At 37.5% G+C, this 26,652-nt stretch overlaps 1 protein-coding gene across 1 annotated transcript; it reads left to right on the top strand.

Moving 5' to 3' along the window:
• The first annotated feature begins 3,881 nt into the window (after positions 1–3,881).
• LOC137746047 (protein PSK SIMULATOR 1-like) lies at positions 3,882–6,735 on the top strand. Its single transcript, XM_068486099.2, has 2 exons — positions 3,882–4,200; positions 4,565–6,735. The coding sequence occupies exon 2, from the start codon at positions 4,628–4,630 to the stop codon at positions 6,332–6,334; it is 1,707 nt and encodes a 568-aa protein (XP_068342200.2). The 5' UTR covers positions 3,882–4,200; positions 4,565–4,627; the 3' UTR covers positions 6,335–6,735.
• The last annotated feature ends 19,917 nt before the right edge of the window (positions 6,736–26,652 follow it).

Genomic DNA, 26,652 nt, shown 5'->3' with positions numbered 1-26,652 from the left:
TAGGTCTTATAAGCCAAAATTCATTTTGGCCATGAAACCCAAAGCTAACTTAATGTGCAATAAGAAATTCTTCGTATGATTAATTAACTAATTAATTAATCTTAACTATGCACAATTAAACTATTTAGTTGTAATCGCCCACTAAATCGCATAGTTAAACTATTTAATTGCAACTTATACGTTCTTACATGAAATATTTGTTAGAACTCTTTGTTGATCATTGTTCAGTGTACTCAACAACCTTTTGAGCACCTATGTGTTTATCTTAGTGTCCAACGCTACTGACTTAAGACAAGTCATACACTTAATTGAGTTGACATCACACATATTAGCCTTAGCGGATTGTCAATGCCTAATTGACAATCCTATGGCTACAAATGTTTGGGATTGAACATAAGAGAAAGGTCTTATTGATCTAACATACTTAGATTACTTATCTCTCGGGTTGATTACATTCCTTGGATTGCATTATTGATTAAACACATAATACATCAAGTAGTAATTAACAATAAATATGGCTCTTCCATTAAACTAAATAAATAGTTTTACATAAGTATTTCAAAAGCTATTGCATAAAATAAGTGCTTTATGGGCGTACTTCTAACACATGGGCCCAATGAACACCTTGATTTGTGTATGGGACCGAAGACCCAAGACTTATAAAGTAGGAAAATACTTAGCCCTTTGAGCTCTAGTGTGGTTTGCTCACAATGTCAAGGATAAAATTGTCATATTAAGCTAAAATTCCATGTGTTGTTCTCCTATTCAATGTGGTTAATTTATGTCTTCACTAAAAACTATATATCAACATGGATTTTTGTAGTTAATGAAGAGGATTTGGGGCCGTAGATTCAATTCGAGAAGCAAGAAAAGCCTAAGGAAGAAGACCTAGGAGAGAGATGATGGCGAAGAAGACCTAGGAGAGAGACGATGGCGACATCATACAGATGTGAGAGCGCCATTTGAAATGGCGATATGGAGTACATAGTTGCAATGAGATGAGAGAAATGATGGATCCGATTGGAAACTCGCTCCGCTGCAAGATCTTCTTGTAACCCTTGCTTTTGCTGTTGTCTCGCCAGAGAAGTGCAATCAATCAATGATGATGATGCAAAAAGAAAACTAAATAATATGGACTTTACACAATTTGGAAATGTAAAAAGGTAAATCAAATCATACATATAAGTGTAAAACAAGGTCAAACGCATCACTTCAAACAAAGAGTGTTGTGTTTTAAACTGAGCTTCCTCAAGCTATGGTTATGGGTTGATTCCTTGAGAAAGGGTTAGTTGGTATGGTGCTTCAACTAAGAACCATGCTAAGAGTACCAAAACAATAAAACTTAGGGGAAAGGCTTATGAAAGAAGGGTCGAAGCTTCTCAAATCGCGACAAAACTTGTGTTTTTTTAAAAGAAGTATTTGCTGATTTGCATCTTGAACTTATAAGGCGTTGTCAATTTCTCCTTAAACTTTAAATTCAGTCGATTATCCCTCATTAACCAAGTGCGAAACAAAACAAATGTACCATCTGATATGAGAAGTCTCTCTCTCTAAAATCCATTTCACACCCTCTCCTTATAATATGCAATGGGATCCTATAGGGATCCTCTTTGTGAGGATTGTGGGAATCACTTCATCTTTTTCATTCATCTATCATTCTGCGGCTATAAATCATTTTGAATTTTTTTATTTAAAATTCATCACAAACATTACCTAATGAAAACTGACCGCACGATGTACGATGAACATATACGATGACGTGATCCCCGAAATCCTCACAAAGAGGATCTGAAAAGGATCCTCATCCTTATAATATCTCCAGTTTAGAAGAGGAAAGTTAATCAAATTTTGTCTTAGGTGACAAGTATATGCGCCTGGAAATACCCCAAACACAATTCACTAACAACAAAACCAACAAACTAACACAAACAAAAACATTCAACATTCATCAAAAGCAAAACACCCTTTCTTTGTTTCTTCTTTGTTGTTGTCGGCCTCGATCACTGGCGGCCCAACGCAACCCCACAGTGAAATTCCCAATGCTCTTGCCAACCACAAACCACCCATGTCCAAGAACAGCCACTCGCGACTACACGTCCCCATCAACCCACCAACCAAATCATCCAAAAAAATACTTAATTTTGCCTTGACAATGTCACATTATTATATAAATAACATTCATGTTTTTATTTTTTTCCTCATAAAAAATAAGGACATGTTAGGATCATAGAATAAAAGATGACATCAAGTATCTAAATATTGGATACGTATTTTCGTGTCTTTAGGTTGTTCAACTTATCCTTCGGTTATTGATATTGTGGGCACATTCAATGGTTTAAGAATTGTGGCCACATTCAATGATTTAAGAATAAGCCTTTGATCTTTAATATAAGAGTTGTTTAGGAATGCTAATGCATGCAATTTTATTCCTAGTTTAAATTATGGGTTATATTTGCTCAAATTTTAGTTTTTAACTCAAAACTTATTTTAAGCGCAACCATTTGAGAAGAATTGGGTTAGTTTAAAACCTAAAATTCAAAGGGTTGAATATGGTCTTAGTGTAAATTATATTGTTTGTTAAAAAATATCCAAACTCTCTTTGAGCACTGGCCCAAAAAAATCCCTTGGGGTATAGTCAATTAAATCCCTTTCCCCACCCAAAAACCCCTCTAGCTGCCCACTCCCTTATCCCTTAGTGTAGATAATATCGTTTTTTTAAAAAAAAATAAAATAAAAAAAAAAAAAACCAACTGAGCTCCCGGTTGTTCCCCTAGGTAAAAATCGACAAGGCCAGCCCCTAGGCTATGTGATGCAAGGCTGACGTCAGCCACAATTAAAAAATTATAAAAAGTTATATAAAAATAATTAAAAATCCAAAAATTTAATTAAAATACAAAAAAAGGAAAAAAATTATTTATATATATTTTTTTTCTATAAATACCTAACTATGTTCTTCCACCTAACATGTAAGATCCCACATCACCTAGGGGTGAGGATCCTCTATGCTTATATGTATATTCCCATCTCTACCTAGTACGAGGCCTTTTGGGAGCTTACTGGCTTCGGGTTCCGTACGAACTCTAAAGTTAAGCAAGAAAGGGGGCTATAGCATTCTCAGGATGGGCGACCTATTGGGAAGTTCTGCTCGCGTGAGTTCCCGGAAACAAAACCGTGAGGGCGTGGTCGGGGCCCAAAGTGGACAATATCGTACTATGGTGGAGCCGAGCCCGGGATGTGGTGGGGGCCCTGGCCAGGATGTGACAATTTGGTATCAGAGCCAATCCCTAGCTGGATGTGTGCCGACAAGGACGTCGGGCCCCTAAGGTGGGTGGATTGTAAGATCTCACATCGTCCAGGGGTGAGGATGCTCTATGCCTTATATGTATATTCCCATCTCTACCTAGCACGATGCCTTTTGGGAGCTCACTGGCATCAGGTTCTGTACGAACTCTGAAGTTAAGCGAGAAAGGGGGCCAGAGCATTCCTAGGATGGGCGACCCATTGGGAAGTTCTGCTCGCGTGAGTTTCTAGAAACAAAACCGTGAGGGCGTGGTCAGGGCCCAAAGTGGACAATATCGTGCTACAGTGGAGTCGAGCCCGGGATGTGGTGGGGGCCTGGGCCGAGATGTGACATAACACCATATTTCAATATTTTCAAATACTTTCAACCGATCTTTTATTATTATTCAAAATTAAAAATAAAATTATCTTGTACTAAATAATAGTAATATTTTAATACTAATATTCTAGGCTATTCAATTTAAAAATAAAAGTACACTTAAGCAATTACTGTTCACTAAAAATAGTTACCGTCCATTTAAAGGAATTAAATTGCCTCTAGCGTACGGAGTATTTAAGTGTGGAATTGCTCTTACAAAAATAATACTAAAAATGGAAAGAAATGGACCATTGGTGGTATTCCCCAAGGGGAATCCTGTTTCTCACCTCGATTGGACCGGTCACGACTCGTTTCGGACTGTTTACGACTTGAGCTTTGTCTCGCTTGTTTTTCTCCGCGTTGCGGGCGCGGCTATTTGTACGCAGGTCGCGCGTACGGTCAAAACCTACGCTCTCCCTCCCACTCCAACCCCCAAACCCCCAAACCTTCCTCCTCCTTCCTCTCTTTCTATAGCTCAGCCATGTTTGTTTAATTCTGCGCTTCAGATCAATGTCAAGCTTCCACCTTGTTCGAGTAAAACGGTGAGTGTTCTTCCTACTGTAACTGTATGTATGCACAGCGTTAGTACCAGTGTATATGCTTGTGTTAGTGTATTGTTGTTTGAATCTGTGAGGGCTGTTTGGTTGGTAAGAAAATGTTGTCATTCTTGTGTTTTGGACCCGGGAAATTATCAATTTCTTTATTTGATTTTTGGGTATTTAATGTCTTTCCGAGCAACCAAATGAAGGGTTAGAGCCATGTGTATGGTTTTACTATTGAGCTAAGATATATTTTGGGACTTAGGGTTAATTCCATGAAATTCCTGTGTTTTTTCGGGGTCAAGAAATTGTGATTTTGTTTTTTGTTTAACAATATAATATAGTTGTACTTCTTGTTCTGGGACAGGAAAGGGATCTACTGAGGTTTCTGTTTAGGGTTAGTTTCGCACTTTGCGGTGTATGTGCTTAAATGGGGGGTGAGATAGTGTCTGGGTCCTGGTTTGGTAGTTTGAGGTTCTCATGGAGTCGTTTGGCGGAGGCTGACAAGCCGGTGATTGGAATTCTGGCATTTGAAATTGCGGGGTTGATGTTAAAGATGGTTAATTTATGGAATAGTGTGAGTGAGAATGAGATGCTTAGGTTGAGGGAAGAGATTGTTAACTTGATTGGGGTCAGAAGGCTCGTGTCTGACAACGATGATTACTTGATGGAACTTGCACTGAATGAGATAATTGAGGATTTGGGATATCTGGCAATGTCTGTCGTCAGGCTTGGGAAGAAGTGCACTGACCCTGTGTATCACTGTTTTGAAGAAATTTTCGAGGACCCTGTCGAGAATGGTTTTCAGTGGCTTGGATGGGCTTACAGGTGGAGCAAAATGGAGAGGAAAGTGAAGAAAATGGAGAAATTTGTTGACGCTACAATGCAATTATCGCAGGAGCTGGAAGTGCTGGCAGAGCTTGAGCAAACTCTGAGGAGAATGCGTGCTAATCCTGAAGTAAATCGGGTAAAATTGCTTGAGTTTCAACAGAAGGTAATGTGGCGGCGTCAAGTAGTGAAAATTTTACAAGATATGTCTCCATGGAGTAGAACGTATGATTACATTGTCCGACTTTTGGCAAGATCCCTTTTCACAATGTTAGAGAGGATAAAGCTGGTCTTTGGATTTAATCAAATGGCTTTGGGAGAGGGAATGGATAGCTCTGAAGTTATCAATTCTGTTTGTCTTTCCCACAGTCATTCATTTTCTGCTCCTATGCACTCTTCCGTTCATCCATCTGATGGTAATCCATGTGGGTTATATTCTGAACCTCTTGGGAGGTCGCTTACAAAGCCGAGGTTTAATGCTGGCAAGAATAGAACAAACAAGCAGCGGCAAGCTCATCACCAGTCATCCATCCACCATGGAAGTTTTTCCCAACTAAAAGCTAAACGGTTTGCTCATGTTCGGCCTTTTAAAGAATGTATGACGGGTGGAAGCAATTCTCCTGTTCTTGAGAGCTGCAAGCCAGATATGGGTGGTTCTATGAGTTTGAGAAGTACCAGTATCAAACATTTTGATGACTTAAGGTACACACATATGGGATCTCAATCTTTCAGCCACGGCATCTATTCTAAACTGTCCCTGTTCAGTTCAAAATGCACACTATTAAATGCTCCACCATCTACCCTTGGCGATGCTGCTCTAGCTCTCCATTACGCATATGTGATAGTTTTGATTGAAAAGATAGCTTCATCACCTCACTTGATCAGCCTTGACGAAAGATCTAATCTTTACAATATGTTGACCACAACCATAAGAGCTGCTATGAGAGCTAGACTAAAGTCATATGCCAAAACTATGGGCTCATCTGTGTATAATCCTGCCCTTGCGGGAGAGTGGAATCGAGCAATGGAGCAGATCTTGGGATGGCTTGCTCCACTCGCCCATAACATGATACAGTGGCATTCTGACCACAATATTGTGAAGCAGCAGAAAGTTTCCAAGACAAATGTGCTTCTGGTCCAGACCCTCTACTTTGCAAGTCAGGCTAAAACTGAAGATGCAATTACAGAGCTTCTCATTGGTCTGAACTATATGTGCATGGTTGATGAACTTAATAGGAAGGCAATGCGAGATGCTGGTGGCAGCCGGCCATACGATGATTATATGCTCAAGCAGGATGAAATTGCTTAACAAATTCTGCAGATGGCATTAGCGGATTTTGGACTTGCACAGGTCTATAAGATGGAGATATTCATCAATAAAGTGGTTTAAAGAAGCGTGAGTTACTAGACAACGCTTCCAAGAAGTAGTTATAAGTGATCGGAAATCGAATTACTCCACTCTTGAGATGTTTAACGCATCAAATTAACACGTTTAGCTTCTGTTTTGCTGTTTACTTTTTCTTCTTGGAACTCAAAGATTCTTTCATTTGTTCATATGTTGGATGAATTGGGGGCCTACGGTCAGTTTCTTGTAAAGCTTATCTTGTAATACGAAACACTGTGGCATCACGGATAGGTATATTTGCACTGATCTTTTGACATGTCCGTAGCTACCTTCATTTAATCAGATTGATTGCTTCTTTTTAGTTATTTTCTCCTCTTTGTCCTCTGCTTTTCGGAAGGGGACATATCGCTGCACTCCCTTTTGACCTCTTGCACTCCTAATTTTATCCATTGATACTCATTTGATCTATTCAATCTAGTGACTACAAAAAAAAAGGGAGTCAAAGAGGTGAAAAGACAGAAATCACTCCTCTCTTGGTAATAGTATCAATGAATTATGTTCTTCATATATATCAACGGTCAGAAAATTGTCTGTGTTGATCATGTCATCCCTATTGTTTGGGCCCTTATAATACCAACTACATGGAAAAATCCAGATGATTAACTTTTTCTTATGTAAATTTTTAATCAAAAACGATGCTTGATCAATCAATTGATCTCCTTTTTCTACACAATGTTTCTTTAATATTACCATACAACATACTTCTTTATGACTTCCCCCCCTCCCCAACTAATAGCTTTCACACATTTTGTAATACAACGTTGCTGTAGCACATAAGTTGAGCAACAATTTGACATAACACTATTAGCATTAACGTTCGAATCATCAAATTCATTCACCAAATTTGTTTACAAATAAGGTGGGCAATGCTTGCGTTAGTATTTTACGTAATTTGAATCAATGAAACACTGTCATGTTATTCAATGAATACATTTGACGTTCAGTACGATATTTCAATATTAAACAAGTCGATTAAGATCACTCATTCAAGAACACCAAATTGTTGTCTAGCAACAATCATAGTTTCTCTAATAACATTTGCATCCCCAACTTCCTAGGCACTGCTAGCAATGGCTCAGATTTTGTCATTGTTATCCCCAACTTGTCCTTCCAATCCATAGTTTCTCTAGTAACATTTGCATCAAGTGATCCATAGTTTCTCTAGTAACATTTGCATCAAGTGACCAATCAAATTGTGAAGCAACATCCCCAATGTAAGATGCAGCATTCTATGAGCCAGAGGAACACCTGCACACATTCTTCTTCCAACTCCAAATGGAATCAACTCATAATTCTGCCCTTTATAATCAGTCTTTGAGCCTACGAACTTTTCAGGCTTAAACAACGTCGGCTCTTCAGGCCACACATCTGGTTCTCTTCCAATTACATAAGCATTCACAAACACCTGTGCGTCTTTGGGTACAAAGTACCCCATGAAACTGGTGTCATGCATTGCCTTTCTTGGTACTAGGAATGGAATTGGTGGATGCAATCTTAGCGTTTCTTTGATTATGCCCTGCAAGTATATAAGATTGTCAATATCACTAGTCTTTGACAAGAAACAAGAAATGAGCTTATGAATGAAAGCTTGACAATCAGTTTGGACTGGTGACTAAGATGTCATCAACGTAGACCAATACAATCACAATGGAAGGATATGTATGCACAAATAAGGAGCAATCAGATTGAGAGTTAGTGAAATCAAGCGATAGTAATGTATGACCAAGCTTATCAAACCAACCCCAAGGGGCTTTCTTTAAACCATAAAGAGATCTATTGAGCTTGCAAACAAATGAAGGCTGAGAAACATCAATAAAACCAGGAGGCTGTTGCATAAACACCTCTTCTTTGAGCGTACCATGAAGAAATGCATTACTAATGTCCAACTGATTGAGAAACCAATCATTTTGAACAGCAAGAGTTAATAGAATTCGAATGGTCGCTGGTTTGGCAATTGGACTGAAGGTGTTTATGAACTCAATACCTTCTTGTTGGTGAAATCCTTTGGGTACAAGGCGAGCCTTGTATCTGTCAACTGTACCATCAGGTTTTCTTTTTATCCGAAACACCCATTTATAGCCTACAATGTTTTGATGCGGAGAGGGAGGTACTAAGGTCCAAGTACCTGTCTTTTTGAGAGCCTGAAAATCGTCGAGCATGGCTTGATTCCAGTGAGCATGCTTTGAGGCTTGTAGATAAGTGGTAGGCACAAAAGTATCAATATCAATTGGATGTTTAGTGGCAGAGAGAGCTTTTGGTTTAAAGATACCTGCTTTAGACCTTGTACTCATGGGATGAGAGTTGGTAGAAATCAATTGCTGAATTAAAGATGAATAATCTAGCTGCAAAGGTAATGAATGAGATGCTGAGGATACTTGTGGAGAGAACTGAGATGGTACTTGTGAAGATAAAGGTGGCTGAGATATTGCAAGTGATGGAGATGCCGCTGACTATGATGTAGGCACTGTGGAAAATGGTGAAACATGCTAAGATATAGGAAATGAAAGATTAAATTATGTGGAAGAAGCATGCACTGGAGACTGTGGTGTTGATGAGGTAGAAGACTTCTGTACATCATGAAAGGGAAAATGCCCCTCATTGAACAATACATGCCTTGAAATGTAGATTTTCTGAGATTGAAGATCTAAGCACCGATATCCTTTGTGCTGAAGACTATAACCAATAAAGACACAATGCTTGTTTTTGTCTTCCAATTTTGAGGAAGCATAAGGTTTAAGCCAATGATAACAGCTACAGCCAAACACCTTTAATTTTGAATAATCTGGAATTGTCTTGAAGAAAAGTTCCCATGGAGATTTGTCCAGTCTCGAAATTGGTAATCTGTTGATGAGATAAAGGACAGTAGAGAAGGTTTCAACCTAGAATTTGTGTGAGACTTGAGAAGAAACCAATAGAGTCCGTGTAGTCTCTGTAAGGTGCCTATGATTCCTCTTAACACATCCATTTTGTTCTGGGGCGTGAGGACAACTACATTAATGAGAAATACCACTATTTGATAAAAAAAGAGTTGAACACAGAGCTAGTGAACTCACCCCCTGAATCTGATCGCAAGATTTTTATTTATTGCCAATCATGTTCTCTACATAAGCTTTGAAAGATACAAATATAGAGAACACCTCATATTTAGTTTTCATAGGAAACAACCAAGTATATTTGGTGAACTCATCCACAATCAACAAGTAAAACTTGTAACCACCGACAGAAGAAACTGGAGATGGACCCCAAGCGTCACAATGTAGCAACTCTAAACTAGTAGACATAGAACTAGTACTGGAAGAAAATGACAGCTTATGATTTTTGCCTATGGTGCAATCTGTGCAAAAGAAAGATACAAACTTGTCGCCATTGTGAACAAGTTTATGTTTATTTAATACTTTTCTAAACATAACAGAAGAAAGATGACCGAGCCTATTATGCTAGGTCTTCACTGATGCTTTAGTGCTGAACATAGCAGAATGTGAGAAGGGCACATTGGAGAGACCTCGAAAGGGACAAAATCCTGCTTTAACTGGCCCTCGAAAAAACATCCTCCCCGAAGAACGATCCTTGATTTCAGAACCATCAGAATCAAGGGTGAAAGAGCAATGATTATCTTTTAAGAATTGATAGGTAGAGAGTAAATTGAATTTCATTAGTGGAACATGAAGGACATTACTCAATCCAAAATTAGCATGTGGTGTTGGAATGATAGAATTACCAATGTGATGGATAACCATACCTTGTCCATCACCAATGTACACCTTGTCTTCGCCAGAGTATGGATGTGGAGATTGAATTGTAGATATGTCATTAGTAATATGGAATGTAGCACCCGAGTCCATCAACCAAATAGAAGGAGATTGCTCAGAGTTAGTGTGAGCACACATAGCAGCAAGTTTTGCAAGAGGGATTTTTCCAACAAAAGCATGATTCATTCTCTTATAACAACTTCATGATCAAAGGAATGACATATTTGACAGGGAGTTCTTCCACAAGAATTAGAGTGATTTCCACCAAAATTGTTACAATTTCTAAAATTGTTTTTATAGTTGCCATGATTAACACTAGAATTGTGAAAGTTACCTTAAGGATTATTAAAGTTCTTGTGAAAATTGCCACAATTATTGTGTGGAAAAGATCCTCAACCACGATTGTTGTTGTGAAACTTTGGTGGAGCATTATGATTAAACTGTTGATCAACATAAGCATGAAGAGAATTGTAATACTGTGGCGGTGTAGGAAGAAGAGGTTGAGACTGCACGGCAAAGGCTTGAAAAGGCTCAGAACCAGATGAGGCAACACATTTCTTTTTGCGATTCATGAAGACTTCCTTATTGATCAGCAAACCATGAAGTTCATCCAGTGTTGTGGTGGAAATCCTGAGCATGATAGAGTCATTAAACGACTCATACTCATCAGGTAAGCCTTTTAAACTAATAGCAATCAAGTCATGATCAGAGACAAAAGCTCCAGCAGTTATTAGAGAATCAGAGAGGCCTTTAATTCTTTGCAAATAATCTGAGATAGGAAGATCGCCTTTGTGAACAGAGTGAAGACGAGAACGAAGCTGATGAATATAGGTAGTAGAAACGCCACCAAATCGATGCTTGAGATTTAGCCAGAGTTCTCGAGATGATGTGATACGACGGTGAATGGAATAATCTTCTCAGGAGAGTAGAATTCATCCAAATCAGTATATTCTGATCTTTTTTATACCAAATTCGAAGTCAGGATTCAGAATTCTAGAGTTTTGACCAGATTGATCAAGCACATAAGGCGGCGGGCAAACTTCAGATCCATCAATGATTCTGGTAAGTTTATATCGTCAGAAAATTGGAGCGAAGATAGCTTTCCAGACAAGGTAATTGTCATACTTAAGCTTCGTAGGAACCATACAATTGATATTCTAAACAGTGATGGAAGAAATTGACGAGATTGAGGAATTTGAGGAATTAGGGTTCATCGTTGCCAAATTAGGGGAATGAATTGCAAGATTTAGGGCAATAACTTTAGGTTGCACATGAGACGAAGTCGAAGACACCATGATCGAAGATCAAAGTTCGAAAAAAAATTGAGAGGAATTTGCAGATGCACCAATCGAAGAAGAAATTGCAAGGAAGAAGGATCGAGAGACGGTGAAGCAGAGAGGCGATGATACCATGTAAGAAATAAGCCTTGTATTATTTCTTTCTTAATGAGTAAGGAAAATACAACTCAGTATTTATACACTTTCCTAATAAAGCTTAGTGACTAATTGTGCTTAATTAAATCTCTAATCATAGAGATTAGTTACAGAAACTGTTACAACTAAAATTATAACTGTAAAACACAGCTATACAAAACTGTTAGCTATGAGTTATCCCTTTATAAAGAACCCCTGTGCTGTCCTTCAAAGTACCATTTGTTGAGACTTTTCATACCTCCAAAATTATATTGCTTCTTCAGAAATTTGACGTAATATATAGTGATTTGTTTGTCTTTTTCTGGTTTTATTTTTCTTTTACATCAGAATCTACTTTTTTTTTTTTTTTTTTTTTTTTTTTCAGTTGAATAAAAATTCGGATCTTTTCTTATTGCTAAATGTAGGGTCCTTGACATTGAAAGTGTCCAATTCTATCTGTCACGACCGGTCCTGATTTTTTTGGTGCTTAGTGCGAAAGCTCAAAATGTGCCCTTTTTTAATACAGAAACATATGTTAAAAAAAAAAAATTTAACGAGGGCTAGAACCCAGTCGAAGCTGGGGGGCTAGGCCCTCATGTCCACATTATATTACTTGAGAAAATATACAACAAGGGGACATAGTACCTAAACCCTGACAATCAAAAGTATAATCACATACAAGCACTCCTAGCAAAGCTCCTTGAAATTTCAACCTTTAAGAAATTGTCGTCAGGCATTTTTTGAAGCAAAATCATCAATTATATCATCATACTCCAAGTCTTCAATCTCATCCTTTTCAATGCATAAGATTGCTAATCCATTTAGCCTATCTTGAGTCATAGTGGTTCGCAAGTAAGGTTTCAATAATTTCAATTTTGAAAAACTTCTTTCTGTAGGTGCCACGGTCACGGGTACCGTCAAGTCGGCTCCATCTACATCCATGGTGTTTCCATGTTTCAAATGTGCTTCAAGATTCAAACAATTTTCTTTTAGCGCTTGATCATCCAATGAAATTAACTTCGGTGCATCAAACAAGAAGCCAAAAAATAGATTCAAAAGGCTTTAACTGTTCAAACCTGTGTTTCAGTTGAGAAATAGCAATATCCACTATAACAAGAAAATAATATGTTCAAAATGATTTTTCAGCAAACTGTTGTTCCCTGTCATTACCATCAACTTCGTCATGATGTTTTTTTTTAGGTGTATGATGTTTCGTTTGAAAAACAGGGTCAATTTTCGAATGAAGTGCAATTTCTTTAGCATCACTCATAGCAGAAGCAAAACCAGTTTCTCTGTAGTTTTCGAAAAATGTAAAAAGTAATTCCAATGCCTTTACAACAACATCAAGACGCATGTATTCATATTGTAATTTTGTACTCACCACGTTAATCTTCAACAAAATGTCATACCAAATAACTAAACTTAATACAAAATCAAAACTTGAAAGTTCTCCTAATGCTAAACATCCTATATCCCTACTTAATTGGAGATTCTCAGTAATTTCCACCAACTTAAACAAAGCATTTCTAACCTGGGCCACTTGGGATTTAATTGCTTTAGCACTTTCAATGTGACTTTCTCATCGAGTAGTTGACAATGACTTCAAAGTAAACCATCAAGATGTTCAAGCAAAATATTCTAACACTTTGTAGAGTTGGAAAACACCGTATATATGCATTGACATGCTCCAAAAAACGATTTTTCTTTAGGATATGAACTTGCCATATCACAAACTATTAAATTAAGACAATGAGAACCACATGGCATGTAATAGGCTATGGGATTTATGTCTAGCAATCTTTTCTGGACACCTTGGTGTTTCCCTCTCATGTTAGATCCATTATCATAACCTTGTCCCCTCACATTATCAATATCAAGATCAAGAGACTTTAGGACAACATGCAACTCATTAAAAAGTTGTTGTCCTGATGTATCTTCCACACTTAAAAACTTCATGAAATACTCCCTTATATTTATTGACCTACTTGACAAGTGAACACATCTCAAAATTAAAGTCATATGTTCCACATGACTTGCATCAGGAGTACAATCAAGAATGATAGAAAAAAATTTGGCTTCTTTTACTTTTTTTAATGATTGCAGTTTTGACTTTTGAAGCTAAAATAGCTATTAACTCATTTTGGATTTTATGGCTCAAATAGTGATGATGAATCTCTTTATTCTCAATGAGTCGAAAATGCTTTTGCATTATTAGATCAAACTCCACAATCATTTCAAGTAAACCTAAGAAGTTGCCATTAGAGTCTTCATAAGGTCTTTCATTTGTTCCACGAAATGCTAAATTACGTATGGCAAGACATTTCACTAAGCATCACTTGTTTCCAATGATTTGTCTCTTTCTTGATTCACATTTGAAATTCTTTGTCAATTGTTTGATTTTTTGTCAATCTACTTTTCATCCCAACCCAAGTTCTCGAATTAGTGAGATGCACTTTACTCTTTTCATGTTGGTCAAGCTTGTCACCAAGATGTCTCCAATCACTAATTCCATCTTTTGCAAACTCACTTTTTGAGGCAATTGTTTTAAACAATTTACAACAAAAGCAAACGACTTTATCCAACTCTTTTGAGTACACGAGCCATTTTCTATCATAAATTTCACCCAGTCGTAATTTTTTTTTATCAAGTAGTGTGAGGAAAATTTTCTAAAGAATTTGTCCTTAGGATAAGTGAGATTCCTCGAATTGGTCCTTTTTCTACAAGTAAGTCTCTCATTTTTGCATTAAGACCATCCCAAACTCTTGGATCATAAATGTTTAAATGGAAAATAGGTTTAGGAAATTGAATATTTTCCTCTACACCAATATAATCATCATCAACATTTAAATCCACATCACCGCCATTTTCATGGTCTTGAGACTCATCACCAACATGTTCCTCTAAATCACCACCATTTTCATGGTCATGAGAGTCGTCATTAACATCGTTCTCCACATAACCACCAATTTCACGATCATGAGACTTCCCAACAACATTTTGTGACTCTTCACCAACATCATTTTCTCTCAAATTTTCAACCGACTCATTCTTTGTAGAAAAAAATTTATTAATAGATACTCTTAAACTTTCGGTAATTTCATTGTCCTTTGCCTTTTTTTTTTTTTCCTTTTCATATTACCAGAGAGTTGTTTCCTAAAAGACATGGCTTCGATAATTTGTTTGCAAAAATCGACACATCCCAACCCAGAATGTCCACGTGTCCATCTGAATTGTGATGTGTTGGCCGACATTTAGAGCAAGACAAAGCCATAAAGTAAGGTTGATGCGCAAAAGTGAGGAAAACTTTAAACTTTAAATAAACCAGAGTGCACACGTGATTGGGTGGTAACCCTTATTACAAAACATGAAGTTCAAAGCATAATGCAGAAATATAAAAGATGTCTCATCCATAAAGGATGATTATTCAGTACATAAGCAACCTATTTTGACCAAAGAACAGTCAGCTACTTTGACTGAAACCTCGTACTCCCACGAATAGCTATCATAAAATCACACCTATGAAAGTTAATAAAAATTCATTGTTATGAAAATCACTGCTCATTATCTATGTAGGCACACAAGTCATACAGAAAGTAACTGCATGAACAAGCTGGGTGATACACTTTGACCCGAAATGTCCACCTGGACTCCGAATCGAGCTATGTTGGCCGACACTAGGAGGGTGACGAAGCCATAAAGTGAAGTGTGAATAAATTTAAACCTAAAAGTGCCTAAATATAAGAGTGCGCTTGTGAGCGAGAATGAACCCATTTCACACGTGCTGTCAGAGCATAAGTAAAGTATAGTAAGGGAGGATGAAAATTATACCATCGAGGTAATCTCCAATACCAAGATTTACCAAGAATCCTTGTCGACACAAAAGCTTAGCCACTAATACCTGGAGGGGCGATATACAAGGCTGAGTGGGTCTGAAAAGAAAGTTTTGTAAAAACCTTTTCGAAAACATAATAACCACTCACCGTAAAACAAGTATAGTTTCCAAAATATACATACTACGTATAGTATGAAAGTACTTACTGTAGCCTGCAATATCTCAAGAACTCCATATGTCACAATATATTTCGTAAATAACCATGTAACGTTCGATAGTCACATAATCTCACATAAACAATTGTATCATATCGAGTGCTCATTGACACATGCTGACACACGAGTTCATGCAGAGATATTCTGACATGAACAGGACTAGGTGTAACAATGATATACGCTCTAGTACTACAATCACGTGAAGACTGGCGCTATGCGCAGCACATATGAGTCCTAATTGCCTAGAGCAATTTAGGACATCACTGGCATCTACAATGGATCCAAAGTGAGTGTACGGTGCGATGTGCACATACATGTGAAAGACTAGCCCTAGTCCCGATGAGTACTAACATCGCTGTAGCAAATGATGAGCAAATGACATAAATATAGTCATGCCACAGTGATTCGATAATTCTAGTCAACATAATATTATTCATAGTAGTAAATATAATTTGGCATCAATAATAATACGCATATCTGTGCATCCCGTAGGACATAGCATAACTTCATAATTTCCATCAATGTGCTAAATCTTATAAACGTCATGCTAATCTAGATGTATTGTAGAAAACTCTTTATGAAATGTATATATGGAAACTAACAATTATATATACTATATAAAAGAAAAGACTCACTCACAGTTACTTGCGAGGTCATAGTCGTTCGAACTAGGCTAGCCGGAGTCTCCGATAGTAATCGCACATAAGCATAATATTGAGATCCATTAGTAAAAATCAATTAAAACATTTGAATTTGGAGAAATAGACGGCGGATTTGGAATTAGCGCGTCAAAATATGCTAAGGAAGGACCCGGGCAATTTTTGTAAAAAGTTAATCGAGACATCTTGGTTGTCAACTACGTTAAAACTTTAGAATTTCACTAAATGGATGTCAAAAACGAACTCAGGATCTCGAAATTAGCTTATGAGGGTTTTTGAGAAATTTCGAAAAAGTTAGCATAAGGAATATTCCAGAGAATATTTCAAAGAAAAAATTCTAGAGAATATTCCAGCTCCATTTGGTAAATAGGCCAACTGGGTTTAATGGGTCATGGATGAATGGTCCAAAGGTTTGGGTCGGGCTTGGATCAGGTTTTGGGCTTAAGGCATTTTATTTTATTTTATTTTTAACCAGGTTGGGTTGACCTGATGGGCTCATGGGTTGCACCCGCCAGACCCAGTGAAGGAGAACACCGAATTTTTGGCTGGAAAACTTTTCCGGCTTCCTTTAACTTTGAAACTCAACCAAAATCCACCATTAAAATACCAAAATGAAGCTAGGAGGTGTAGGGATTCGAGTTATACCGTTTTGGGTCTCAGTCATGGCCAAAAAAAGGTCAGCAACACAATGGTCCATTGGAAAATCTAGGGAAGTTCCTCCCCGACATGATTCCTATGTCCAACACCACTAAACCGTCTCAAAAACATTGTTGGATCAGAGTTTTGCACAATGATGGTACTGTGCATCGAGGAGACGATGCGTCTCGACCTGGGTTAGGTTCGTGATGGGGAGGTTTCGTGGGTGGTGTTCGCCTGAATGGCGAGTGGTGATGGTGGTGTGGTCTACTATTAGAGAATGGGGGAGGTAGATAAGAGAGATTTAGAGAGAGTGAAGAGCGAGAGAGAAACCAGAAGGAGAAAGAAAGAGCTGAGAGGGAAGGTTTGGTAATGTGGGGAAGAAAGTGTCACGTGGAAGTGAGTGAGTAGGTGAGTAAGGCATGTGGGCCCCCATAGCCACAATTATCTGATCAGAAAATATTATAAAATAACATAAAAATAATAAAATAACTAAAATAGTTTTTTTTTTTTTTTTAATTTTTTTTATTACAAAGATAATTTGCCAGATTCATGGTTCCGTAAATTTTTCATTGTACCTCCGAATTCAATTCCGCTTGCGTTTACGCGTTTGCACCGTTGAGTACTTCAAGAACACAATAAAATAGTAACTTGTACACACCATGAAAAGATGATCAACGAAAGTCAACAATCTCACCTCTAGGGCATTTTCGTCAATTCACTCTTTTAATATTAATAAAATTGTAAAATTAGGGACTGGTCGTCACACTGGGTGTAGGTTTTACATTCTAGTACTACATCATGTGAAGCTGACACTACGCGCATCACATATGAGTCCAAACAACAAACCTAGGGACAGGCTGGCACATAACTCTGGATCTAAAGCGAACGTAACGGTGCATGTGAACATACACATGAAGCTAGTCCTTGGCCTATGACAGTACATCTAACTAATGAACACCGTGCAAACATGTAACAATGAGCAGATATAATAAATAAAGATGTCATACCACATTTTTATACTCGGAATTAATAAAAATATACAGCGTAGAAAATTTAAAATGAAGATAACCATCACATGTGACATCAATTATGTAAAGAAAAAGATGCGAAAAAAAATCACACACACACACACGCACACATATATATATATATATATTTAATATCAAAAGACCCACTCACTGGTATGTCGCAGGGTGGTAGCCGCCCAACCTATTTTGCCTGCGGTACTCCTCTCGGTGGTCCTCTCCTATATAGAAAATTACTATACTAATCATTAAACTAATGATAATTGATGCAAAACACCTAATTTCCCCTTAGTTTGCTCAAAATAGAATTTGGAGACAATTGGTATTGAATTTGGAAAATTGGAGTGTGGAAACGGAGTCAGCGCGTCAAAATACCCTAGGGAGGGTCCTAGGCAATTTTTCAAAAAAGTCAACTTTGATCCATTAACTGTCAACAGTTAACTTTAACGGAATATTCCCTCCTATTTCAAAAATGGATCCGGGTTGGATCTGGCCCACAGATCCGAGTATGGGCTTGGGCCGGTTTCCAATTTGGGGCTTTTTTTTTTGTTTTTGTTTTTTGGTTTGTTGCAGATTTTCTGAAAATCTGGGGAGGTTTCAAACCCTCTGTTCAAAGCCATTTCACAACCAAAATTTGCCCATAATATATCAAAACGAAGCTTAGGACGAGAGGAATAAGATTTACCTATTTCAAGGCCAAAATTTTGTTGAAGATCGTTTGAAAATGGCCTGAAAGTGATGGCCCGAGTTGGAGTTCTCTATTTTCATTAGTTTCGAAGTGGTTTTGGACATGCAAGCTCAAACCTGTGGCCTAGGGGTAGTGGGAAGTCATCCTGCACCTTTAAACTCAACCACAACAACAAGGTTTCGTTGGGTTTAGCTTGGAAAAATCCACAACTCGTCGGAAAACATGGTGTGTTAGGAACCATACTTCGAAACGCGTGGAAACTTGCATGCATGCTAGTAAACTACACAGAAAAACTCAAGAACACAAAGATAGTGACAGAAACATCACTTGGGTTCAAGATTGAGAGCTCAAGCTCTTGGCTTCAATGGTAGAACCTCGCACCATGCACCGATGCCGCATGCAAGGCCATGGTTGGGTTCCTTGAGCTCCAAGGATTCCAAAAATAATATTTTTGAGCTTGATTTGTTGAAGGTTCGAAGAGGAATGAGAAGGAGAGCTCATGGAGCTCTAGAGAGAGTGACAAGAGAAAGCTGGAAGAGAGAGAGAGATCCGGCTAAATGAGAGGGAAAAAGAAAAGGAAAAGGTGATGGGGAGATGGTGAAATTTTTCCACGTACCGGTCACACAAGGTGACCTGAAATTCCCCAATAATAATTGCCTGACACTTGTCTCACCACTTTTTAAATGGCACTGTGATTAATGAATTTCATTGAAATACTCATTTTACCATTATATATTCATTTTCAGAAAATAATTGAAATAATAAAAAAAGAAAAGAAAAGAAAGGAGAAGGTAAAACGCCATCCATCTCGCTGTCACACACCATCCCCACCGATTCTACCATTACCTCTCACCTCTCTCCCTTTCTATTTCTTTCCGTCTCCCTTCCCCTTTTTATTTCTTCTTTTTTGTGCGCCAGAATAAGAACACGCAGGCTGCTCCAACAGCTAATAGATCGGGATTAGCGACATCGGATCTGAATTGGAGTTTCACCGAGAATACTTAGGTTCCATGTAGTAGAAGTAAGAGTGGGAGAGAGAGGAAAGAAAAAGAAAGTACAGAGAGCGGGATAGATGACGCAAGTTAAATTGCCGGCTGGTGATGAAGGTTGGTGCACTGGGCGGTTAATCAGCGTCTCAGATTTATTCTCGTAAGCTTCTGATTTTTTTAGTGAAAATTTCTGAAATAGTTGGCATTTTAATAAGAAAAATATGTACGTGTCAAATTTTTATTTATGGAACTCCAAGTCGGCATTTATTCCAAGTACATGGAAAAATTTCTCGGGGAGATGATGTCTAAAGGATTGGGTGAGAGGAAATAGGTTTTTAAAACCTATTAAAACCATTATTTTGAAGTCCACTTGCACACACTAACCCAAGTGGTCAGTACATGCAGCAATATCTCTGCACGAAGGCAAAATTCAGTGTCCCAAAAAGGACCCATGCAGTGGTGCATGCTACACAAAAAGAAAATTCCAAGTTTTGAATTTGTCTCAGGTAATTTTTACACAGTTTTGAAAATAATTTGGTTGTTATAATTCCGAATTGAGTTATGTCTGTGGCCACTTGTTCGTAAAAATAAGTACTATTCAGAAATAGTAAAAGAAGAGTACGAAAGTGGAAGGAAACTTGAGATCCACGTGGATGGCTTACGTGGCATCTCAAAGGCATTTTAGAAATTTCATTGCTACCGGGAATAAAATACATTGAATTTCGGGATGGGATGTCACAATAATTACCTAGATATGATATAATAAAAATTTTCTATCAAAATTATCATTCCAACACATATTATATATTATAAAAACACTAACATCTATTATATATATTATAAAAGCACAAACACATAGTCTAAGATATTATTAAAATTGATAAAATTGAACCAAAAAATTGGGTTTGAAATGAAATCAAATAAGAGTAATGCTATTTATACCATGTTTTTGTACCACATTTTCATACCACCTTAGGTGGCATTTGATGTGGACAGCCACATCATTTGAATTAATTAGATTTTTAAATTTAGTTTATTATTTAATAAACTAATAATTAAGAAAAACTAGTTAATTAAGTGATGATTGTGGTATACAAGGAGTCTTTCTCTTTCATTTTCATGAGTTTTGCAAATTTTTCAAATGATGTGGCTGTCCACATCAGATGCCACCTAAGGTGGTATTGAAATGTGATATAAAAACATGGTATGAATAGCATTACTCATCAAATAATTCAATTTATCAAGAATTCAATTCATCATCAACAACAACAATTCTATACATCAATTATCATATAATTTTATGTCACTTGCAAAATTTTATACTAAATTATGAATTAATAATTCAAATTTTAAAAATTAGTTTACCTCAAAACTCAAAAGGGTTGGTGAATGCACTAAATGGTGAATGGCGCTGAGAAGGACCTGTTAGGCTTGGAAGCTGCAGCTCAGCAGCTTGTAGTCGGGAATTGGGAAACAATGAATTTTGGGAGTTAAAATGATGCACTTGCAGCCAATGTAATTGAGAGAAAAGAACAGAGACAGTAGGGCAGTGGGGAAACAGAGTAGGGTGGGGAATCGGGAAAAAGGCTAGATGTGTTAGGAACTTATCGTTAATTGGGGGACGAGTGGTCCCCCTTAAGTTATTTTTTTCTTTAATGCCCAAAACTTGGGCCAATCCATTTATTGTCAAACTTGGGGTCTTGCCCTCCAACCCCTATTTTGGGCTCTGGACAATTTTTTTTTATTCCTAATTATTTGAATTTTTTTTTGGTGCTCCTTTCAATTTTGGGCCCTGGACAACCACTCTGGTGGCACTAGACTTGGGCCGAGCCTGCTATGTGGTAACAACGTTTAGTCATATGAGCATGTGGTCTAATATCCTAGTGGATAGGGTGTACGGTTTGCACCCATGCATCCTGGTTCGAAATTCCCTCATTCCCTCAATTATTATAATAGTTTTGAACCTTCCCCCTCCCCTCCTTAATAATAATTATAAAAAAAAAAAAAACTTTTAGTTATATGATCATTTATATAGGATGTAGATAGGAAATTCATAAAACGTCACATGTAACCTATAGTTTGAACTCTTTGTTCAGCTGTTGGCGAAGCTTTTAGGAAGACATGTCGAATAAGTGATCTAGTACTGAGAGCATAAAATGGGCATCAGTGCTTTAGTTGCTAGTGTTAGTCTCTGTTAATTAGTCATAACATCTGCACTGAATTAAAAATAACAAATAAATATATAAGTTTAGTATAATTTCTGTGCCTTTTTATGTTAATGGCATTGCAGGTTACTGGAAAATTAGAACTTGAAGAAGCTCGTAGAAAGCTGTTTAGTGAAGCACATCGTATTACAGCAAAACAAGTGCATCATACTCTATCAAGTGGTATTGTTGAAAATGTTTGGAATCTATTAGATATTCGGATTCTCCAACAAGCTTTGAGCAAAAAAGTAAATGAAGATCAGCATACAACAACAGAAAACTCGGGTAAAGTTACCCCTGCCTTTAGCATCAGAGTATTTTATACTTATATATAGTTAACCAGGGCATTGCTGCATCAAAATGTATTATTCCAAACGACAGCTGATTGTGAGCGTTGTGTTGTTTGTAAGCACTCTCATCGGGTATAGGGCTTTGGCAACGATTTGGTTTCTTTTATTAAATTAAATCCCATAATGTGCCTTTTGCTCTAATCCTGTACTTTAGAAAGATACAATCGCAAGGATAAATGTTAAACCTCATGCTTCTTATTCTCTATACACACGACATTGCATCTTCTCCTGCAAATAAATGAAAACGGCCTGTATAGTGCATTTTTTTTTTCAATGTCTTTTAAAATGCTTAATGCACTGCCTTAATTTAGCACCTTTCTATCTACTGCTTGCTTGGTATAATGGTATTTATATGAAAAATTTGAAAATAGAAAAAATAACGATCGCAGATAACTGTTGCTGCTGATTCCACCACCGCTGTAATCATGTGTCTAGTGTGATGAACTTCTCAGAAAGCCATGAAGGGGCAAGAGAACTGATTGCTACTTGTTCCACCTCCAAGAGAGTGAACTATGTCTTCAAACAGAAACTCGTCACATGGTATAGCTAAAATGCCAGGGATATCATGACCATACTCTTCATATGCTCGATCTAGCAGTCGGCGTAGAACTGGGTGGTTCAGGAAACCTGCTCTTACAACAAACCTTCTTCTAGCTTCCCCTACTACTACAGCCAAGTGACCAGGAGGAACATCCCGGGGTGGCTTTTTTTCACCACCTCCGGCAAGCCTCCACTTCACATGCAACCCATTCTTTTTCGGCTTCTCAATGTTGCAGAGCATGCCCCGTCTTGAATATTGCTCCGTGGGAAGAGCCATATCCATGTGAAGTGAGAACTCAGACATTTTTTTTATAAGGATTGTTCAAGGTGGACTTGGGTATTTATACTTGGGGCTCTCCGATTTTTGCTTCTACAATCTATTCATTTACCGTGCAAAGGCCTAAGGGCAAACACAATAAGGTAATGTATCTTATAACTGCTAATTGCATATTATGAAGATAATAGCAGGTAAAATGTGTCAGACTGATTTGGCTTTTTATATAAAAAAATTAGTGTTTTATGTGATTTGTAGACACAACTGGCCGCCCAACTCTTTTTCTATACGGAACTGTGACAGTACGTTGTTACAAAAGGTGGCCCCAAAATAGTAGTTCCCAGAACATGTTGCATGTTCCCTGTACAAGATTTGATGGCTATGGGTCATGAAGCTGAAATTGGGTTTGAGAGCAATCAAGTCCAAAACTCTGCTAATTTGATCTGATCTGATCTAATGTGGGAGGTCCTGGGTTCAATACTTTGAGCTGGTGAGTCTGCTTGATTGTGGCGAATGGCAGGGTTAAATTTCCCATAGCCTCTCCGGGATCGGAAGGGGTGGATAATCGTGGTTTGCCACCAGTTTTCCTCCTTTTTCAGTATAAAAAGATGGGGTGTCTAGTGTGTTTGGTCAAGTTCCATAGACATTGAAGTCCCTCGTTCAACCGTACCGTAAGGGCATCTTTGGTGCTTAGGATTGGATTTGATAGCTCACTAGATTTAAGGTATGTTGAAGCAAGAAATGAAAGTCAACTTCCTAATTATGTCAAGTTGAATAGCTAGATGGATTAGCCACTAGATTTAAGGTAAGTTGTTCAGCCAGTGCCCCGTTTTTTGTTATCTAACCTTACAATTCTAGGAACCACCCTTGAACTATTATTTTTGCTTCCATCTTACGTGACAAAGTTGAGTGGCATGTAGCGTCCGTTTAAAAATTTGTCGTGTTCACTAAATTCTAGTTATAAATAACAAATTGTCATACATTATATGTTTGAATTGAACAACGCTTTGTCGTACCCAGCTTACCACTTGGCAGGGAAGTCCCTAACAAATTTCTTTCCCTTCCATTAGAGATCCAAACATGTGTAAAGCATAATTAGTTTGGAAAGGTAAAAGGTGGTTAGAATTGAGTACTTGATTTCGTGGGTCAACAACTTTGGCCATAATTTTAGGCAGCTTTTCATCAAGAAGAACCAGAAAGAACTACAGATTAGGGTTTTCAGGAGGGTGTTTACAGATTAGGCTTTAATGTAGTGCCTTTATCTAATCTTCTTTTTTATTTAAAACATCCAGGTTAGTCTAAATTTAATTTGTTTGTTTGGTCCAAACTCTTAATGCCTCGACACTCATCAAGGTAATAAACAAATAACAATTAAACTAATAATGTTCCTACTAACCTTGAGCCAGTTGACAAAGAACAGAGTCTGTATTTTGGGAGAACTAACTTGTATGCCACGGGTAAACTGTCACGGTGACCTCTTGTGTCAATGTTGATCGAAAATTAACTTACCTTATTATGATTATCACAGGGTTACTAGAAGATCGAAATGATTTAGACAAGGAGTTTATTGGCGAAGGACGCTTTACTTACCTGTGAGTGGACCTCTTCGAGAACCAAACATTTTTACGTTATATATATATGTTTACATATGTCTTATATGAGGATGCATATTACTATGTCGGTCTTTGATGAGACTTATGATGATATTTGACAATATCGTTGGATCGTTGATGATTTATTTTCACCACATGGTCTCTTATATAATGTTGTATAGCTATGTTTGGTTGTAGATTATTTGCAGGTAATATTTCTTCCTGGTAGATGCTAGGATTATTGATTATTATCGGTAGTGAGTTTAGCTAGATGATGCTAGTATATCCTGCATGTTATACTTATGCTAGTGGATGCTAGTGTAACTGATTGAGTAAAGGTATGATTTTTGAATTTAGATTGAAACGCTAGGTGTTAGTAGGGCGGTGGACTGGGCCTAGCGCCTAGACGTCTAGGCGGAGCCTAGGCGGCCTACGCGGATTTAAGTAAATTTATTATTTATTATTATATGTCATATTTACTCATAAAAGCCTATAGTTCCATTTTCATTAGTTTTTAGTTCACAAAAAATGTTCTTTAATTAATAGGTAGTATAATAAACAATTAATTGACAACTCTCATTAACAAATTGACTAGGTTTATTTTGGACTTTACTATTTGGGTGGACAAACCCACTAAAGTGTGCAGAAGCCCATTAAATTCTCACTTAAAAAAAAAACCAACTGACGACGTCGTTTAACCTTAGGTTATTTTAAAAGGTTACTATTCATCATCATCTTTTTCTCTTCTCGACCTACGCAACCTTTTTTTTCCCAGATGGCAGAGAAGATGAAATGGTGCATCTCAAAAAACTTAGTTGATCTGCTGCCTCCCAAAGCTGCCTTGCCCCACTTAGTTCCCCGCCTAACACCACTTAGTGGGTGATCCGATTTTTCTAACAATTAGGCCTTAATCGGAATGACAACCAGCTGTGGAGCGCCTAGGTAGCCACCTAGGCCAATTTCTAGAACACTGTGTTTTCGAAACAGGGGTTATTATGTTGAATGATTTTAAATGTGATAAAACTAGTCCACTCATGTTTTGTTTAATCGACCCTTTTAGAACGTAACGAGAGTAAGGAAAACATCAGTGGTTACGAATGGGCTTGGCAATGAGGCTTTTATCCTCTAAACTTTAGGTGATGGTTTACTTACTGCAGTTTTATCCTGTTTGTAAAATATTGCATGATCGCACTTTTGATTATGCATATCACTGTACGTTTATGTGTTTACTATTGTGTAAAACTTCTAGCTGCTCTGGTGTGATGAGATAATAACGGGACTTAAACCTCGAGATAATTTGTGTCCCCAAGTGGGGAGGATGATAAGTAAACTATGTAGAAGCTTTGGATTTTATTAATGAACATTTTTGGTTTAGATTCTTATACATCATAAATATCTTACTATGGCTTTGTCACTAAGTTGGTTTGTGACGTCATCTTCTGATGGGGACATATGGTCAATTTAGTTTCGGCCAGAACATCGTGGCCTCATAACTTGTGTTATTGGGGTTGGAGTGTGTCAATTAGTTCGATTGAGACTTGTTGCCAACCATCAATACTCTTCAGTACAACTCGTGTTAGGGCATCAGCCAAATGTTTCACATTTACGAGTTTTTGGTTATGTTGTTTATGTGCCTATTGCACCGCCACCCAGCCCAGACTGTGTATTTATATGGGTTTTGATTCACCATCTATTATTAGATATTTGGAACCCTTGACGGTTGATATTTTTATCGCTTGCGGATTGTCACTTTGATGAAACAGTTTTCCTGCCGTTAAGGGGAGTAAAGACTGTTCCAGAAGAACAGCGAAAATTAATATGGGATATACCCACCTTGTCTCATTCCGATCCACGAAGTACGTAATGTGAAAATGAATTGAAAAGAATTGTTTATCTTTAAAGTATTACTAATCAAATTCCATATACAATTAATGATGCAACGAAAGTGGCAAAATCAGATATAAGCAAACGCACCTGCAAGAATTGATGTCCCTATTGGAAAAAACAAAGTGGCCTCAAACGATTCATCCAATGTATGCCTGAAGCATGGTAGA

This window comes from Pyrus communis, chromosome 12 (assembly GCF_041283825.1).
Source record: "Pyrus communis isolate YQ-2024b chromosome 12, ASM4128382v1, whole genome shotgun sequence".
Taxonomy (NCBI): Eukaryota; Viridiplantae; Streptophyta; class Magnoliopsida; order Rosales; family Rosaceae; genus Pyrus; species Pyrus communis.
The sequence above is the reverse complement of the archived record's forward strand: the minus strand, read 5'-3'. Positions and strand labels throughout refer to the sequence as shown.